This window comes from Corythoichthys intestinalis, chromosome 18 (genome assembly GCF_030265065.1).
Source record: "Corythoichthys intestinalis isolate RoL2023-P3 chromosome 18, ASM3026506v1, whole genome shotgun sequence".
Taxonomy (NCBI): domain Eukaryota; kingdom Metazoa; phylum Chordata; class Actinopteri; order Syngnathiformes; family Syngnathidae; genus Corythoichthys; species Corythoichthys intestinalis.
In genome coordinates, this window is record NC_080412.1 from 14,926,768 (window position 1) to 14,947,425 (window position 20,658).

The 20,658-nt window shown below is 39.6% G+C and overlaps 1 protein-coding gene across 2 annotated transcripts; it reads right to left on the reverse strand.

Moving 5' to 3' along the window:
• Window positions 1-1,870: 1,870 nt before the first annotated feature.
• Window positions 1,871-19,898, reverse strand: slc37a2 (solute carrier family 37 member 2). Of its 2 annotated transcripts, none has more exons than XM_057819977.1 (18): window positions 19,340-19,898; window positions 17,534-17,615; window positions 17,377-17,467; window positions 17,101-17,179; window positions 16,887-17,022; window positions 14,136-14,212; window positions 12,062-12,228; window positions 11,949-11,986; window positions 11,729-11,839; window positions 8,910-9,000; window positions 8,775-8,837; window positions 8,588-8,673; window positions 4,139-4,187; window positions 3,981-4,054; window positions 3,836-3,914; window positions 3,660-3,757; window positions 3,310-3,374; window positions 1,871-2,090 (listed from the first exon to the last, which is right to left on the reverse strand). In XM_057819977.1, exons 1-18 carry the CDS (start codon window positions 19,396-19,398, stop codon window positions 2,075-2,077), a joined length of 1,461 nt encoding a protein of 486 aa, XP_057675960.1. In that variant the 5' UTR covers window positions 19,399-19,898; the 3' UTR covers window positions 1,871-2,074. The 2 variants fall into 2 exon arrangements, with proteins under 2 accessions (XP_057675960.1, XP_057675959.1); XM_057819976.1 differs by having other exon boundaries at window positions 11,729-11,878.
• Between the last annotated feature and the right edge of the window lie 760 nt (window positions 19,899-20,658).

The following is a 20,658-nucleotide window of genomic DNA, read 5'->3' on the forward strand; positions in this document are numbered from 1 at the left end:
AGATGTTTACTCACTTCCTCGTAAGTCCAATGGTCCCACGGTAAATATCCACGGTGAATGGGAACCTTGTGAAACTCCAAAAAGGCGCATACGCCTCTCCCTCATACAGAATGATTTTTCTGCAGCCGTTTGGCTGGCGTGATGCGAAAAATAAACGTATTAATCCGCAAAATCAGCTGAATCCTTCGTCCTCATACACAACAGTACACTGTAGCGTGAAGAGGACGTCTTCTACCGTACACGTCACAGCGCCCTCCTCCTCAATGCAAGACCGAAGCCGGAAGTCACTCATTTTGATGGCGCGGGATTCAAAAAACTAAATAAAAATAGCAATGGCTTCCACACACATCCAAGCGGCCCATATCATTCAGGGGTATAAAATACCGCGTGTATTATGAAATAAACATGCTTTTTCGTGTCACAGGCACTTTAAAGCACAGCAAAAAAAGAAGTATTTGATAGTAATCATGAAGGAACTCTTCACTATTCAAACTTGGAACTATTTTCTCCACTAGAGGGCAGCCATGCTATTTGGATGAATAATGCTTCTTTTATGTAATTTTATTTCTCTCGTCGGAATTCAAAAAACATTTTTGTTTGTATTTCTTTGGCTTAATGTGATTATTTAATGGGTTATTGTACAGTATCATTAGAACAGTCCATATAGATAACTGTGCTGTTTGAAAAAAAAAAAAAACAAAAACAAAAAACAAAAATACTGTATTGGCCCGAATATAAGACGGCCCCCTCTTTTTCAAGACTCAAGTTTGAAAAAAGACTTAAACACCAAATTAATTTTTATACAGAAAATACATTACATCCGAAACAAATGATTATAACAATATATTTGAGAGAAAAAGCATGCTATTTTGCCTCATTCAAATCTAATATCTGAACATTTAAATATGTAAATTAAAGTGCAGTCACATTCGTAAATGAATGGCTTTTGTTTTTTTTGAAATGTAAATAAACCAATCTATTGTGAGAGTAGTTGAGATTTGTCATGACAGAACATCGCTTCAATGATATCTGGCGCCATCTAGCGTCGTGAATGTCGTTAATGTCTAGACCGCAAATATAAGACGACCCACTCTTTTTCAGTGTTATTTCAATGCAAAAAACACCGTCTTATATTCGGGCCAATACGGTATAAGCAGTTACTCACAATTTAACTCCTTACTTAAGTATTCTTTTCACCAAATATTTTTTACTTGTACTTGAGTACATTTTTTGGACGACTGCTTTTACTTGAGCAATATACAGTAAATTTTAAGTAACGCTAGTCTTACTTGAGCAAAATTTTTGGCTAGTCTACCCACCTCTGGTATTCACGTGGGCGTTGCCGGCTTACTACATGATTAGACGACATGGGAAACAGACAGCTGGACCTTAAAGGCGTACATGCCCACGAATAGACGGCTTAAACAACAACAACAAAAAACATGTTAATTTGGTGTCACTTCACATTGATTTCATAGATTACATTTAATGTAATTTATAGACAGTTGATGCACTCAGCATTTACATTTATGATCGTATTAGGCAGATGAGTCCACTCACCTCATCTGGCCATTTGACAAATTTAAGAGTAGCTCCTTCACATTGGTTGATCATTACAGGTTGATTCTCAACTTGGCTGAGACGAAAACATCTCCATTCAGTTTTCGGCTGACTGAAACGCTGAAAAATAACCCATTGTTTTGATCGAACGCAGCTTACCTGGCGACTTCCGCATGCCATGCATCTTCTTCTTTCAATTAATGTCGCTTTGCAAACAACTTTTAAGTCTACAGCGCCGCTGTGTGAACACTGCATGTGCATATGTATCCGACAAGTTAATGAATGCAAGAGAGAAACCACTAAAGCCAAATGAAATGTATGTACACTTTAATGATAAAATAATATTCAAATAAGCACGTCAGAGTGTGTTTCAAAGGAGAAGTGCCTCGATAGAGGCAGACTGGAGTTCTCCACTTGGTCATTAAAAGAAAGACTTGCTTGAGTTGCGGTCAATCAGAATGATGTGATCAGCATTGGTAAGGAGCGCTTGTCACGCGTCTGTTGTTCCTTTTTTTCAAGTTTCCTTGTATCTGTAAGACATCACAGCCATTATCGCTCAACCCTTTACAGGGCAAATGACTATTTTTGGTAATCAAACAAATCATATACAGGGCTTTGACAAAATAATGGAAACGCTTAACATTTTGGCATCGTAATCATTGAACATAAAAGACGAAAGAATGGCAGGAGGAACATTCTAATGAAGTTGAGCATCTCGTATGGCTGGCACAATCCCCAGACCTCAACATTATCGAGTATTTCTGGTCAGTTTTGGAGATTCAATTAAGACGTCGATTTCCACTGCCATCGTCTCTAAAAGAGAAGGTATTCTAACTAAGTAGTGCTGCAACGATTAATCGATTAACTCGAGTATTCGATTAGAAGAAAAAGATTCGAATTAAATTTTGCTGCTTCGAGTATTCGTTTAATTAAAGTGCCGTTGTAATGGTTTGTTTTGAAAGTGTTTGCATTTAGATTTATTGATTTGGGTGGATACACTGCCCTCTAGTCTGCCTCATTTCACATGGGTGAATCCAGCTACTCCCTGTTAAGACCAACCGAAGCTAAGTTTTTGTTTGCGCGTATTTTAGTTGATAGGTTTTCTTTTGCCGTTTTTTGTGGGAATGTGTGTCTGAACCATTTAAGAGCATTGTTAAAAATTGTTTTTATAGCATTTAAGCTAGCAGACTTTTGCTATGTAATTTAGCCAATTATTATTTTGTTGTACATAGATCATTTTTCTTTTTTAATACCGTTGGAGGCTCAGCTCAGGTATTTTAATTTTTTATGTTCCTTATCCGATTATTCGAACTAAATAGTTCATCGATTAATCGACTACTAAAATAATCGATAGCTGCAGCCCTAAACTGAAGAATGGCTTAAAATTCCTTTGGAAACAATTCACAAGTTGTATGAATCAATACCTCGGAGATTTGAAGCTGTAATTGTCGCAAAAGGCGTACCTACACCATATTAAATTAGTTTTTGTTGTTTTTTTTTTTAATGTGTTTCCATCATTCCATTATCCACCCCCTGTATAAGACCTGATTGTCCACATACATGCATATGACATTTTGGGTCACGCAATCCACAAAATTGAAATATTAACATTATCTATCGTACAAGCATCTTTCCCATCCAAAATGAATTGGATGTTTATCGCTATCACTGTCAGCCAACGAGTTCAATGAGTGACTAGAAAAGGTTATAATAGGACCAATCACCAGAAAAGGGTTGGATGATACTCACCCTCTGATTCTGGGAATACGTCCGCACCAACCCTGAGCTTCCTTGAAAACAAGCCTGGACAAGAACTGACAAAACAAACACATACATTAGGTCTCCCTTGGACACAGTTGTGACCCGGCATACCAAAATAACTCTGGGAGATGCACAGAGACAAATGAAAATATTCACAATTGACACAATTTCCTCGTTAAACCTCTCATAAACACCACTTTTATTGATTCCCAGTTCTTTTCATTAATGTTCATTCGCCCCTCACAGTCCAAATATATTGGACGTCTAGCACCGTCAATTGGTCAATGAATTCAGTGAGTGCCCTAGAAAGGCTTAAACAGGGATTCCACAACACTTACCAGGCAGGCCAGCACGTCAGCGGAGATGAGCATGTAGAAGACGTTGTTCCAGCCCGATGGCGATATCAGCCCGGCTAAAAGCGGCCCCAACGCGGCGCCTGCGGAGAGCGCACACGAGAGGTGAGCTACAGTTTGACCCAGCGGTCACCATTTTCCCTACGTCGGCGACCTCTTACCCACGGACCCCGTCCCGTCGATGATGGCCGTCACCGTGGACAACGCTCTGGAGTTGCCTCTCAGACTCTCGTGTGTGCCCTTGAAAGGGAAAAATATTTGTTTAGGTGCAGTCAGTTACAAAAGGTCAAAATCTGAGAAATTTACCAGGTCGGCCGATACAGCAGTAGTAATGAGGGCGTAAGGTCCGTTGACAAGGCCACCACAAACCAAGAGCATGCCTGGGAGGAGAACAAAATTTACGCCGAATGGATTTATTAATTAATAATGGAAGTCAAACAGATATTTATCGAGTATGATGTTACCTATGGTCGTGCCGAGGCTCCGTTGTCCGATGTGGTTGTAAAGGAATAGCTGTGGAGGGTAAAAAAAACCCAAAAAAAAAACAATGAGATTAAATAATCAGAACCAGAATAATCTTTAGTCATTTAGACACAGCTGTAAGCAACCCGACTAAATTAAATATTACTTCCTGTTTGAGGGAAAAGGGATTTTATTTTGAAGTAAACACATCTGAAGTGTGCACTTTGGTATGAACGCTAGTGTCATAGAAAATAAAACAAACTACACTGCTGGCCAAAGGTATTGGCACCCCTGCAATTCTGTTAGATAATGTTCAATTTCTTCCAAAAAATGATTGCAATTACAAATGCTTTGGTAGTAATACCTTTTATTTTGCTTGCAATGAAAAAACACAAAAGAGAATGGGGGAAAAAAAATCATGATCATTTTACATGAAACTCCAAAAATGGGCCGGAAAAGAGTATTGGCACCCTTTGAAAAATCATGCTTCTGTAATTTGTGTAATTAACAGCACCTGTTACTTACCTGTGGCACATAACAGGTGGTGGCAATAACTAAATCACATTTGCAGCTAGTTAAAATGGATTAAAGTCGACTCAACCTCTGTCCTGTGTACCAAATTGAGCATGGAGAAAAGAAAGAAGACCAAAGAACTGTCTAAGGACTTGAGAAGTAAAATTGTGAGGAAGCATGGGCAATCTCAAGGCTAGAAGTCCATCTCCAGAGACATGAATGTTCCTGTGTCTAACGTGTGCAGTGTCATCAATAGGGGGGTGACAAAATATCGAAACGGTGATATATCGTGATACTTTGATTCTCAAAAGGTTATCGATATGCTCCTGCCAAGAATCGAGATATTGTGTGTCAATGTCAATGTCTAAGGTGTCAATGTCTAAAAAAATAAAAATGAACCAAAAAGTTGCTACCAAAATCTTCCACCATGTCTCAGTTAACTCAAAGGCTGCATTGACGGTGCTCTACGCCCAATCCATTTAGACTGGCAACATTCGTTCATTCGAAACCAGAGCATTCACAGTCATTCTGTATGATTTTCAGGGCATTTACACGTCCTTGCTGTTCATTTTAGGGCATTTACAGGTCATTTCTTGTTGAGTTTAAGTCACTGCCTATTCATTTGGGTAATTCCCAGGTCATTTCCTGTTCCGTAACTCAAAATAAACAGGAAGAGACCCCTAAAATACACCAAATCAACAGGAAGTAACTGAAAATCAACACGTAAATGATCTTAAATGGCCCAAAATTACCTCATTGCCTGGCATTGGCTGCCACCGACCGCCTTAGACGTTCAATCCGTTCAAATGGATTGGATGCCTACTAGTGATGAACTCATTCCAATTCACAGCAGAAGCTTGTTTTCTGTTTATTAGTTGTTTGTAGAATATCCTAGAATGATTTCCTCACCAATGCATCGATAATCGTTGTATCGCCATATCGTCAGATCGTATAGTGAGGTACCAAGAGGTTCCCATTCCTAGTCATCAATAACAGGGTCCCCCCAGGATTGATAAATCTAAATTAAAGACTTTTAAGACCTTTTTTAATGCCATTTCAACTGAAAATTAATACTTTTCTCACACCCAATATTTAGATAATATTGAATTATATTAAAAAAAAAAAGCACTGAACATCAAATTTAACCTCAATTACTAAGTGTGTTTGACAAAAGAATGCACATTTATTGAAGATCCAATTAAAACAAATTTAAATATAAGGTCTTTCAGAATTTTTTTTCCCCAGGATAAAATGGATTTTACACTATTATTGTAAAGCAACTTCAGAAATTACATTTGCAATACATACAACAGGTTTCCCTTTTAAGAGGACCTAGTCAAGGTGGTAGGTTGGTGATTGTCAAGTTGGTCACCTTAACTGTAAAGTGCTTGGGAAAATCTTGTAATTGGCAGTGAAAGTTTAAAAAACAGCCACTAAATGGCAGTAGTTTACCATTAATTACCACAAAATAAAAAAGTGACACATGACCATTTCCCTTGGTAATTGTTTTTTTCTAATCATATTACAAGAAGTATAAAAAACACATGTTAATCCTTTGTTAGCTATTTAAGACATTTCTTTTAATCAGATAGAGAAAATCCATACTCTTATTTAATCAAGAAAAACATTTAAATATACCAGGAGGTGTTTTACTATCACCTACATTATAATTTGCCTATCACCATGCCATGTTATTCAGATCAACGTTACCCCGCACTTGTTCCAATAATAGACAGTGTCAACCGTGTTGTGTATCTGAGAGTGATGGTGAATCCACGACTCCGTTTTATCCATGCTAAGGCTAGTGCACCTGCCAATACCCCATTGAACATGGCTAACTCTTGAGTTGAAACTGCGAAATTCACATTCATTCAAAAGGCAAACCGTGCAGAAATACATTATTGCATCTAACACATTTTAATTGGAGAAATTGGCAACTTACTTTGAAATGTTAAGCAGGTCCACTGCCTTCGCATGAACCATAAACTGCGATCCAAAGTATCTGGATGCGACTTGGTCGCCGATCCAATACCTCACATGCTGGTCCATCTGTTTGGACTTGGTTGTCTTGTTGAGGCTTTCGCCGAACATAACAACGAAGGCATCTGAGCAGTTCCTTGCGTTAGCACACAGTACTGTGCGATTGCCTGCTGATGTTGCTAATGATGCTAACGGCGCACACGCACGAGGTGCAGCGCATCGTAAAAATTCTACGCGTCATCTTGGATTAAAAAATAAATAAATAAAACTTCGTCACGGATATAATTTAGGTTGCACTGAGATGTTTTTCAAAATTAAAACCACTGAGAAAAAATTCCAGACTTACGACCGCTAATTTAATGCTTTTAATACCTTTAATAATGGAAAACTAAATTCAATGCTTTTTTAATGCTTTTAATAACCCGCGGGTACCCTGAATAAGTGTAAAGCCCACAGCACTGTGGCTAACCTCTCTAGATGTGGACGGAAAAGAAAAACTGACGAGAGATTTCAATCAAAAGATTGTGCGGATGGTGGATAAAGAACCTCGACTAACATCCAAACAAGTCTAAGCTGTCCTGCAGTCCGAGGGTACAATAGTGTCAACCCGTACTATCCGTCGGCGTCTGAATGAAAAGGGACTCTATGGTAGGATACCCGGGAAGACTCCAATTCTGATCCAGAGACATAAAAAATCTAGGCTGGAGTTTGCCAAAACCGACCTGAGAAAGCCGAAAAACGTTTTGGAAGAATGTTCTCTGGTCAGATGAGACAAAAGCAGAGCTTTTGGGGAAAAGGCATCAACATTGAGTTTACGGGAAAAAAAACGAGGCCTTCTGAGAAAAGAACACTGTCCCCTAAGTCAAACATGGCGGAGGTTCCCTGATGTTTTGGGGTTGCTTTGCTACCTCTGGCACTGGACTGTTTGACCGTGTGCATGGCATTATGAAGTCTAAAGACTACCAACAAATTTTGCAGCATACTGTAGGGCCCAGTGTGAGAAAGCTGGGTCTCCCTCAGAGGTCAAGGGTCTTCCAGCAGGACAATGATCCAAAACACACTTCAAAAAGCACTAGAAAATGGTTTGAGAAAAAGCACTGGAGACTTCTAAAGTGGCCAGTAATGAGTCCAGACCTGAATTCCATAGAACACACCTGTGGAGAGATCTGAAAATGGCAGTTTGGAGAAGACACCCTTCAAATCTCAGAGACCTGGAGCAGTTGGCCAAAAAAGAATGGTCTAAAATCCCAGCAGAGCTTCGTAAGAAACTCATTGATGGATACCGGAAGCGGTTGTTTGCAGTTATTTTGTCTAAAGGTTGTGCTACCAAGTATTAGGCTGAGGGTGCCAATACTTTTGTCCGGCCCATTTTTGGAGTTTTGTGTAAAATGATAATGATTTTTTTTTCATTCTCTTTCGTGTTTTTTCATTGCAAGCAAAATAAATGAAGATATTACGACCAAACCATTTGTAATTGCAATCATTTTCTGGGAGAAATTGAGCATTATCTGACAGAATTGCATGGGTGCCAATACTTTTGGCCAGCAGTGTAGAAAATGCATGGGGATGCTTTGCTCTCTCATGGGTCACTTCCTATAGATGTTGGGGCACTTCTTGTTAATTTGGGGTATTTTACAGGTCACTTCCGTTTAATTTGGGGGATTTACAGATCACTTGTTCTTTTTGGATCGGGTCACTTTCTGTCGATTTTGGGCCATTTCAGGGTCATTTCCTGTTGATTTTGGGGCAATTCAGTAGCAATACAGTATATCACCATATCGATATATTGTCACACCCTTACTGTTTCGGTGCCATTGACGACGTTAGCTGTCCAATCCATTTTTGAGTGGGAGGGGCAAATGAATGCAGTTGAATGTTCATTTGCCCCTCCCAGTCAGAAATGGATTGGCTTTTGCGAAGTGTGTTTTAATTCATTTAAGAATGGCGGTAACGCTCACCATGGGTGCAGCAGCCAGCAACATGACACAACACGTGGTGGCTCTACCGCCCGTGTAGTCGGACACGAGACCCGCCATAATGCCGCCTGGCGTAAGGGAAACACACAATACGACAATTGACAAGTTAGCCTAAAATAAGATCAGGGATTGAAAAAAAAAAAAACTCCCAAAAAATCTGTCAACTTACCCACAATTCCTCCCACGTCAAAAAGCGTGGACATGTCTCCTGCTTCTTTAGCCTCAAAATGCGCTGTAATATGAACACGCATTCATTACTAGTGGTTGCGCGCGTGATTGAAGCTGAACATGGATGGACACTGACCGACGTTGGATATGTAGAGTGGCAGCCAGTAGAGGAAGGTGTAGCTGACCAGCTTGGCGAAGAGCAGACATAGCGAAAACTCCACCACGCCCTGCGGTACGAATGGGGAAAAGAGGTGTGGTTGGATGGGTGTAATGCGCATGATTCTCAAAATGGAGGCGTGATGTGATCCAGACCTAACCCTCTTCATAATCCTAACCTCAACCACGCCCTGTCTTACACCACACACCGAGCAAACCCCGCCCCATTTTGCAAACCCCAGACAGATACAATTGCAAATGGCAGGCACACTTTTCGATTTCAAAAATAAGACACAGATAGTCCCCGGGTTACGAACGAGTTCCGTTCTTACGCTAGCGAAGTAACTCGGATTTCCGCATCAATCGGAATCAACCCTTTAATCCCTTTAACCTTAAATACCTAACCAAAAGTATTGTATTTTGTTTAATGATGGAGGATACACTGCCTTCTGGTGGCAGCGTTGGGTCTGGCTGGACTGTTGACTTGTATGACTGAGAAGCAGACTCAGATATCTGACATGGATTAAGGATAGCTGCGCTCTGATTGGCCTACAGAAGGCTGTAAATTGTTTCAGTTCATATATGTTTGTCGATGCACTGTAATTACGTTAACAGCTGCTATGAGAGTTGTAAATACGTTAGCATTTGTAGCATTTATGCTAGCGAACTTTTGTTACGCAAATTAGGCTAATTTAATCTACTAAATTTACATACTGGTCAGACTAGATGGACGTTTAAACACAAGTTGTTTTATTGTTAAAATGTGTCTCGTTTTGAACATAAGTGTAATTATACGTGTTGCAGTTTTACAAATTGTCAAAAGTGAAGGACGTGAAAAGCTTCCAAAAGCACAATTGCCTTGTTTGCTGTCTGTCAAGCTGAACAACTTCACGTTTAGTGAGAACAAACCACGTCATATTAATAAAGTAAAGAAAAAAAGGATTCTGTGAGGAACAATAAGGTACTGTCATAGACTTCATAATGATTGACAGGTCAGATTCCATTTTCACTGCGCAACACCTTTAAGTTGGGAGCCGGCTCCAGTCCGCTTTAGTCATTCGCAGTCGGACGCAGAGTCAATGCTTGCAGTGATCCAACGCCTGATTTAGGATTGAAAAAGTACAAAAGCTGTACCGCAAACAAACAGGAAGGATTGTCTCAGGAGTGATTTGTTCGAGGATTCCAGGTAATTATTATATTTTTCGCACCATTTTGAAACGTTGTGAAAAAAATCAATCAGAGAAATTAACCACTACGGACAAGCATCATTCTTCAACATATTTACGTAAAGTAAATTCAAACTGCCCGGTTTTTTGCTTTAAACCTTGAATGGAGACTCTTTTACGTCCATATCTATAAGGAATTCAGGGATTTAAGCTTTTATTCACAATAATTTTCAATGGAGAAAAACATTGTGGCAGCCCCCTTATCAAAACAAAGAGCTAAGAGACTAGCATCATTCTTCGACATAGCTATGTAAAATAAATGCTAACTGCACGTTGTTGTTTTTTTGCTTTTAACCAAGATTCAAGACAGATTTACATCCATATCTATAAAGAATTCGGGGATTTAAGCATTTATTCACAAGAATTTTCACAGGAAAAGTTCCGTTTACATATGGCGGCCGCCTCATTGAGTAACAGACTAGCATCATTCTTCGACGTATTTACGTAAAGTAAATGCAAACTGCCCGTTTTTTTTTCTTTAAACCTAGAATCGAGACTCTTTTACATCCTTATCTATGAAGAATTAAGGGATTTAAGCATTTAATCACAAGAATTTTCAATGGAGAAAAACATTGTGGCGGCCCCCTTATCACAACAAAAAGCAAGACTAGCATCATTCTTCGACATAGCTACTTAAAATAAATCCTAACTGCACGTTTTTTCTTGCTTTTAACCAAGATTCGAGACAGTTTTACGTCCATATCTATAAAGAATTTAGGGATTTAAGCATTTATTCACAAGAATTTTTACCGGAAAAGCTCAGTTTACATATGGTGGCCGCCTAATTGAGTAACAGACTAGCATCGTACTTCGACATATTTACGTGAAATAAATGCTAACTGCACGCTTTTTTTTCTGCTTTTAACCAAGAATCGAGACTGTTTTACGTCCATATCTATAAAGAATGCGAGGATTTAAGCATTCATTCACAAGAATTATCACCGGAAAAGCTCTGTTTACATGAGGCAGCCACTAGCTACATTTACTAACAAACTAGTATTGTACTTAGACATACTTACGTAAAATAAATGCTAACTGCACGTTTTTTTTAGATTGTTTTACGTCCATATCTATAAAGAATTCAGGGATTTAAGCATTTATTCACAAGAATTTTCAACAAAAAAAGCTCTTTGTCTGTGATTCCACTCGGTCAGGTTTGACGGCCTCGCCAACAGTGCAGGCCCCCTATTTATCGGCCCCGCCAATACATTATGAAGTCTATGATACTGTTTATGAGACTTAAAAAAAAAAAAAAAAAAAAAAAAAAAATGTAGACAAAATGGCGGACGAGACTCTGGTGCCGTAAAGTCGAAATCACGTAAGTGGAGTACGTCGTAACCCGGGAACTACCTGTATTATCATTTGGAATAAGACTTCGATGAAGTTGGCAAGCAACTTATAGCTCGTTGGCTGCCATTGATGGCGATAGACGTCCAGTCCATTGGGAGAGTTGGCAGAACCCAGTTCAAATGGATTGGACGAGATAAACTCAATTTAATTCACAGCCAAAGTAAATGATTAAATTAAATCATATAAAAAGGTTTTTTTAATGTCCATTTAAAAAAGCACTCACGGGTATACTGAGTGCTCCGCAGAAGCTGATGGCCTCCGAGCGCCCGGCAGCAATCTCCGGCATCTCGACGGGGGCGGCGGTGATGGAACCGTTGGCCACGTGAGACGGACTCTGCAGGAGAGGCTCTGTCTCACCACTTTCCAAGTCATTCTAATACATAACACACGCACACACTGTTGTTTTCATGCATTCTCGTGTTTGAAAGGTGCTGAAATCTCACATGATGCTGCGGAGGACTGCAGTCCACGTCCTCGGGTTCTGAACAAAACAGAGGCGTCAGTAGCGAGGGATGGGAAAAGAATTCCAACTCAATTTAGCTACTGGGGAACTCACTTTCGACCAGGAAGAAGAAGCACAGAACTCCTGTTGAGGCGATGATGAGGCCCGGCACAATGAAGGACAGTCCCCATGCCGACGACACGAAAACGCCGGCGATGAGCGAGCCCAGGATGTTGCCGACTGACGTGTGCGAATTCCACACACCCATGATGAAGCCGCGCCTGACCATATGATTATGTTTCAGTGCCATTGACGGTGATAGATGATTCAATATTAACCTAAACACTTTGTTAATGTCAATAGAAAAACGTTGCTGTAATTACAAGTACATAACAGGACCTTTTTATTACAAAATATTTTCTGAAGTAGAAATAACCACACTTTGCCTGTTCTAGATTTTGAAAGTAGAGCGAGGCTAAAGAAAAGATTACTACATTCCTGGGTCACTTCTTTATTTCGGGTCACTTTCTGTTGATTCTGGGGAATTTTCATGAGAAATCAACTTATGTGGTTATGTCCCCCACAGACACTCAAAAGTTTTTTATTTATTTTTATTTTTTATTTATTCGATTTAATAGTGCCGGACGATATGAAGATATGTATCGATATAAAACTTTCCATCAACATTTTACAAGTCTATCGTCATTATTTCCATAAATAGACCTGTTCCTGCAGTGTACATTTTGGCCAGCAGATGGCGTCCAATTTGCACTGACCTCCTACATTGAGTTCAATATCTCCACTCAGTAGTAAGAAAATTGGCTCCTCCAGCCAACTGTATGTGAATAATGCATGCAAGACAATTGAAAATAGCAACACATACAACCCAGATAGAACACAGTCAACATAATTAATTAATATTGATATTAGAATGAATTATTATTGATTATATTATGGTAACTAAATATAGTATCTATAGTACAGTATATACAGTCATGTGAAAAAATTAGGACACCACATTAAATATTCAGTTCTTTATTGAGAAATGCTCTCATATCAATGTCTGATCTTGTTTTTCTTTATCTCTGGAAAAGAAAGTGATTTAATAGCAGGTAAACAACAAAATTAACCTTGTTTTACTCATTAAAACAAATATATCAACAAAAATGCATTTTCTAACTGAGGAAAAAGTTAGGACACCCTACTACCTAGTAACTAGTGTTAACTTCAGTGACACACTTTTTGTAGCCATCTACCAGTCTTTGACATCGGTCTGATATTCTTTTGAGATCTTTTGAAATCCCTTACCAGACTCATAAGCGTCTACAATATTCTTTCTGAAGGCCTCAGACAGCTCCTTTGATCACACCATGCTGTTTTCTCTCACTTCAGCAGTCAGTCACTGTTGAAAGTATTCTACGTTGAAGAGTGGGGCAAACTTTTTTCAGACCGAATTCAAAGACTGGTAGATGGCTACAAAAAGTGTCTCACTGAAATCATTTCAGCCAAAGGGGGTATCACTAGCTATTAGGTGGTAGCGTGTCTTAAGTTTTTCCTCAGTTAGAATATGCATTTTTGTTGAAAAATTCTGATTAATGAGCAAAACAATGTTAATTTTAGTTGTTTACCTGCAATTAAATCATTTTATTTTCCAGGGATACAGAAGAACAAGATCAGACATTGATATGTGAACATTTCCTAATAAAGAATTGAATATTTAATGGGGTGTCCTAATTTTTTCCACATGATTGTAGTATTAATAGATGATTAGATATCGTTATATTTGAGCTAAACTGAGCATATTGATATCGTCATATAAAATAACCCATATTGTGATCATTTTTTTCCCCTACAGTAATATCGCACAGCACTACTATTTAAATGAGTGCGCAGTAAAGGGTTAATCGGGAAAACCCGCTCACTGCTGATCACTGAAATTGACCTCAAATTTACAATCGTATAATCGCCCATTCCTACTTGCGGGTGAAATTTTAGCGCAGGTGCTGATTGACTAGAATGTCAATAAATTTGTTCATGCGGCTGTGCAGTGTGGTGTGACGTGACGCTTGCTTGGCTGCACTTCTGAGAAAAATCCTTTTTGCACTCTAGCAAGGAATTTGTCGAGATGTGTCGAAATGCGACACGCGCGAGGAGACAATGCCGAGTCATCGTAAAGCGGTGTACTCACTTCCCCTTTCCGAACCAGTTGCCGACGCAGGCTACCACGGCGGGCCACCCGGTGGTCTGCATCAACCCGTTGAACACCTGCAGAGGAACTACAGCTGATTAAGAGTTCCTTGACTGAGATGTCTTATAAATAAAGTAATGTTAGATTTTCATGGAAGGGGAGCATTCAATATAGCAAGGTATTATTGATTACCATTGATGGTGAGAGTCGTCCCACCCATTTTGACTGGGAGGGGCCAATGAACGTTCGTCGGATTTGTTTTCTACTGTTGAAATTGGTAGCCAATGAATCAAAAATGACAAAAATTGAGTTAATACACAACTGCTCTCAGTTGCTCAAATTGTGAATATTCATTGTCAACCCTATAACGGCTCAAAACGGATTGGATGTCCATGATCGTCAATGGCAGCCAGAGTCAAAAATGATAAAAAATGAAATTTATTGTCATGGGGTGAATTTGATTTACTTTTGATAGTAATGGAGGATATTTTTGTACTGTAATTTTCGAACTAAGAGCCGGTACTTTTTCCCCTCATTTTGAATCCTGCGGCTTATAGTCCAGTGCGGCTTATTTGTTGATTTATCTAAGTGAATAGACCCTACCCACCGACGTCACAAAATCACGTGATCGCTGTATTGTTCCGCCCCCTTGTCCATCATTTTGTGTCTGTATTATCAATGGTCTCAATTGATCGAGCAACTTATAATGCATTTCATGGAAGACCCGGTGCTTTCGGATGCCGTAAACTCACTTGATGCGTTGCATAAAAGGCGTTATGTGGAAAAGCTTCAGTTTATCCATTCGCCAGATCCATATTTGATGCCTAAATCGATGTTTTTCGACCCGCTGTCTCCGCCGTATTTGCCTGACATCTGCTAGCTACCCTGATATGTACAACTATCTTGTCCACACAAAATCAGCCTATTCTCACGAAGGTTTGAAAAACTTTAAGAGCTTGGAGGCTTATAAATACTTCGTTGCTGGTTGGGTGAAACAGGTCCTCGTCCACGAAAATTCGGCAGGAATCTATCTTGTGCTTGGAAAGGTGAGTTACGAAATTTTCAATTCAAAATCTTTTGTTCTTGCTAACATCCACTGTCAAGTCTAATGTATTTCATGTCATTTGTCAATGGAGCTAGGGCTTTTAATGTTTATATGGTTTAGCGATAGCACTCTCACTACATACATACGTGTATGTTGTCGGCGATTAGCTTAGCAATGATCTTAATTGTGGTTGTCAGCCCAAAACCCTCTAAATATATATTAAATGCATCTTACCAGATATAAAATAACTACTACATAATCTGTGGTAATCGTTTGGAGCCCAGTTTTCTCGTCGAATTGCAGCAGCACATCTCGCTCTCTCCTCTCCGGGTCTCTCGGAATCCGGTAGAACTTCAAGTCTCTCCGTCTATCTTCTCTGTTATTGCAACCGACCGCCACACACGCCTTCACCATTTTGATTATTAATGTTAACGAGCAGAAAAACACGCCGTAAATAGGAGGAATGTACGTAGCCGTAACAGGTAAACACGATGTGTTGACGGACAATTGGGCGGTACCAGTCAGGAGGACGGAGTTGTGACGTCACGTGGGTAGGGTCTATAGGCAACACTTTATTTGACAGCGACGCATAAAATCTGTGAAAACTGCTGTCGTCCAACAAGCCTCCTAGCATGCATTGCAGCACTATAAACGTAAATAACAATCAAAATTCCTTTTCTGTGCAAATTACGTCTTCAGTTACTGTTCCAGTTGTTTCATTAGTTGCTAGTTATGGTATTTGGTAACACTTTATTTGACTGTGGCGCCATAAGACTGTCATAAGACCATCATAATTGTGCCATTAAGTGTCATCCGACAAATTATGTCACTAACTCCATTTATGTCTAGCTCGTATATTTTACATCCATTCAAAAGTGAGTTGATTTATCGGATGACACAAAATGACATCTGTCACAAGCATTCATTCATGCTCATAGTAGTGTCAGGTCATAATTATGATGGTTTTATGACGCCATTGTCAAATAAAGTGTTACCAAATACAATTACTAGCAACCGCTGAAACTAGAAAAGTAACTGATGAAATAATTAGCGCAGAACTGGAATTTTGATAGTTATTTATATCTGTAGCGCAGCAATGCATGCTCGGAGGCATGTTGGACGACAACAATGTTGACAGCAGGTGGCAGCAGAGGTTGACTGTCCCCCCAAAGGGAGCAGTTATGGCCAAATGAAGATTCTTGAACCAATGAAGCTTTGCAACCAATTGGTTCAGAGCTTCATGGTGTTTCATTTGGACTTATGAAAGTCTTATGATGCCGTCAAATGAAGTGTTATTGATTAATATCTGATACCCTAAATGTCCCATAATACAGTGAGGACAGCTGCGGCTTATAGTCCAGTACGGCTTATCTGTGAACAAATGCTGTTTTCGTATCAAATGTGGTGGGTGGCAGCTAATAGTCAGGTGAGCCTTATAGTCAAAAAATATTATTATTAATTATTATTATTATTATATAATAATAATAAATCACGGTACTTTTCTTGTTAACTCATTGGTTGCAGTTAACATCACTAGATGTCCAGTCCATTTGAAGTGGGAGGATTTGCAGCCACCCTCCCACTTCAAATGGATTATACGTCTTTTAGTGATAAACTAATGTTGAAAAAAGCCACATGATGGGACATCTACCATTGCTGAAAAAGTTTAAAATTTTAGTATCGTCACAACAGTAGTGTGAACAGACCTGAATGACGGCATAGTAGCCCAAGGAGTGGATTTTCCAATAGAACCCCAAGCCGAACAGACAAGTGAACAGACCGCTCATCAGCATGCCAACGCTCAGGTAGTAACGGAGCGGTAGGCGCTCTCCGAAAATCCCGCTGCAGACACAAGCACGGCGTATTAAAGGTTTCCATCAGGATGAAGTGGACTTCAAGGTCGATGAGGTTGCTATGCACCTGAAAAACATGCCGATGGCATAGGCCACCAGGAAGGAGTTGTCTAAGACGCCGAAGAGTGTCTTATAGTTGTCCTGGTCTGGAAAGAACGCAATTTGCGGCTTTAATTTTGAGCTTTCAATTATCAGTCACGGCTGCCAGGGAAAAAAGTCAGTCCGCAGCTCCAAAAAAAGAAGGCATGCCCTCCCAAAGGAACCAAAAATACAGTATGTCCCGTGACATGAATGAGTTTAACACACCTGTGCTAAGGAATCATCTAAAAGTTTAAAGTTTTACCAAAGGGAGCCCAGTTGCACCATGTGACATTGTTGGTGATGTTCAAGTCGGCCGGGTGGATGAGGCCACTGCAGTTTCTGTGGAGTTCACTCTGAAATGAGTAGGGACAAAAAGTGGGTCCACCAACATCTGCTGCTTGATCAGTTGTCGTTGCTACCTTCACAATGCTGATGGGCTTCCGTGACAGGTGGTAGGCGGTGTAGAAAAGGAAGGTAAGAAGAAGAATGAAGCCTCGATACCTGTGGAGAAGATGAGGACTTAATGAGATGTTTTTGCAGAGGAACCAAAAGTACTCATACTCAAAATAAGAAGGGATTTTCTTGCAGGGCCAAATTTTAATGGAAGATTTGTTTAATTAGGGGATCGTTCAACCCTCCACGTTCAAAGCAGGACACAGTACAGTTACCAGAAGCTTGAATAGGAACTCAGATGGCACTTCAAAGATCTGAGCGAGAACGACAATCAACGCAGGTTGTTAAATGAGCTGAGGTAACTTCATGTTAAGAAAATTAACAAGTACTAAAATGCTTATTGAAGTCAATTGTGTGGTAACTATGCTGTTATACAGTATATTGCTTAATAATTAGTAAAAACTACAACACAATTTACATCAGAATGCTCCCGGAGATGTACTAAAATGCTGATATCAAATCCAGTAATAAAAACAGCGTTTTTTTTTTTTTTTTCATTAGGGAGTAATCTAATCAATTACTTTTCCCATGTTTGCAACGCCATTACCGTTGCTGAGGATGTGAAGGGGCATATTACTACAATTTGGTTGCATTAAGTGCGAGTTGTCTGATTTTGTCACAGCTGCCTGGGAGAGAGCAGAGCGGGAGCGGGGAGAAGGGAAGGGGGTGGTGACGGCGTTGCAAATGCGATGATGATTGGCTAGGTGACCCGGAGCGTTAGCATAGCAATGTTTGAAATGTTCCCCTCTGGGAGACGCTATGAGTGTTTAAAAGCAAGAACAAATAGACTTAGGGACAGTTTCGTTGCTAAAGCCATCTCCACCCTTGCCTGTTCGCAGTTATTTTGTCTAAAGGTTGTGCTACCAAGTATTAGGCTGAGGGTGCCAATACTTTTGTCCGGCCCATTTTTTGGAGTTTTGCGTAAAATGATAATGATGTAATTTATTTTTTTTCCTTCTGTGTTTTTTAATTGCAAGCAAAATGAATAAAGATATAACTACCAAAGCATTTGTAATTGCAATTATTTTTTGGGAGAAACTGAGCATTATTTGACAGAATTGCAGGGGTGCCAATACTTTTGGGCAGCAGTATAACTGTGTAATACCAAATTAAATGTTCAAACACATTGCCAGTATAAAATATAGTTTTTTTTTTTTTTTTTAATTACTTTATGGTAATCATGCTGTCATACTGGTTTTAATGTCCAAACATATTACATTATGCAAGAATGGAGGAAACACTATTGTGTGAACGAAACTCCATTGCGAAAAGTGATGATTTGGCGGTGTTCCGTCACGCGCACTGGACTGCCATCCAAGTAGGGCGAATCGAGATGCTTTTCGCGTGATAAAAGCCGGTATAAAACCGGTTGTGGACGAATTCTTTAAATGCTACTTATATCCACAGCTATCTGTGCGTATTGATTCGGTAAAGGTCAAATCAGAGATGTCTAAAACGAGCAATTACTTATTGGATTCTGGTGCGGTGAGGTTGTCATCAAAGCAATATATAAAACCCCGAGGTCGAGCAGGAGCTATGAGAAATGACTTATTTCTTAAAACACAAAAAAGACGCATTGTGTTTACTGTCAAATATTGATTGTCCACATTGATGTTGTTAGGCAAATCAATCACCGCCCAAGGGGCGAGATAAGCTTATAAGGCCAACTCGCCCTTATCACACAACAACAGTGGCAGCCAGTGCGACGTTCACTGACACCCTGAAAAAGTTTTTGAGGAAAAACTGTGAGTTTCATTGTTTAGTCAACTCACCAGCTGTCCCGAGAGAAAGACGTGATAAGCCGAATGCCGGGGGCCAGGGACGCCTTCATAGTCGATGAAAATTGTAATCGGGTGTACTAAAAGAAAAACTCAAAAGCTTCTTCCAGTCATGGCGAATGGCAAAGATGTGACATTGAAGGCACCACTGAGGTCGATGGACTGCTTATTAGCGTGTCGTTACGGCGATTATTAAGACCATAAACGATGAATTATTCGGTAAGAAAAACTAAAACGTGCATACTTGTATATATCTTCTATCAAAAAACGACATTTAAGGCACTGGTTTAAGAAGGAAACAGATGCTAACTGCTGCCGGTGGACAAGAGCGGCCAAGAGGCTTCCTGGTGGGATTCGAAGTCCGTAAACGTCCAAACGTCCTCCATAGTGGCTGAGCTTAAATACGAGTCAGCGCGACCTCCACAATGCTGCGAACGGGTGCCAAAAGAAAAAAAAAAACAGACGTGTACTGTGGTGAGTAGTTATTAATAGCGGGACGTGGTTATTCCACACGATTTTCCAGACGGAACGTAGAGGACACGTGACTGGGAAAGATGACGTCATTATGGAGGCAGGAAGTAGCGAGTAGCAATACTGCAAATATATATATATATAAAAAACTAAAAACACCTTCATTTACGTGTAATAAGATACTACTAATAATGAATTTACTTTAGTGATCAAAGAAATCTTTTGAGCGCAGTTTAAATCTTTTGAGCGCAGTTTTTCATTTTCGTATCAAATTTATAATTTAACACAGTTGAGCAAAAAAAAACATTTTTTTATTTAACCACATTTCCTAGTAGTATTTTCTTTAGACAATGTTGAAATGGAAAATAAACGAAAAAGTTTAAATACTAAACTTAAGCCCAGGAGGGCCAAATGAACGCAATGGATTTGGACGTCTTGCGCATAGGCGGAGTTATAGGGGGACCAGACACCCCCCCCCCCCCCCCCCCGGCCAAAAACTTTCATTGCATTTCATTGACTTTCCTATATATTGATTTAAAAATTAAGAGTTTTTCCTGAAAAATATTGTCTATAAAAGTTGTAAAACACTAAAACAGACGACAAAAATGAATGAAATGGAAAAAAGATATTTTATAATGGGTCAACATTATTTTTTCGAACAGATCATGTGACTAGCACCTTAGACGGTCATTTGCTTTGCTTAGCCAAAACCACCCAAGGACCGAAGAGGCAAGATGGATATGGCGGAAAACACAGACAAGCCTGAAAAAGCAGTTTCTGCTCTTGGACTCCTCTTTAAAAGAAACTGCTGTATTTTAAGCTAAAACAACTGTTGTGTTTGA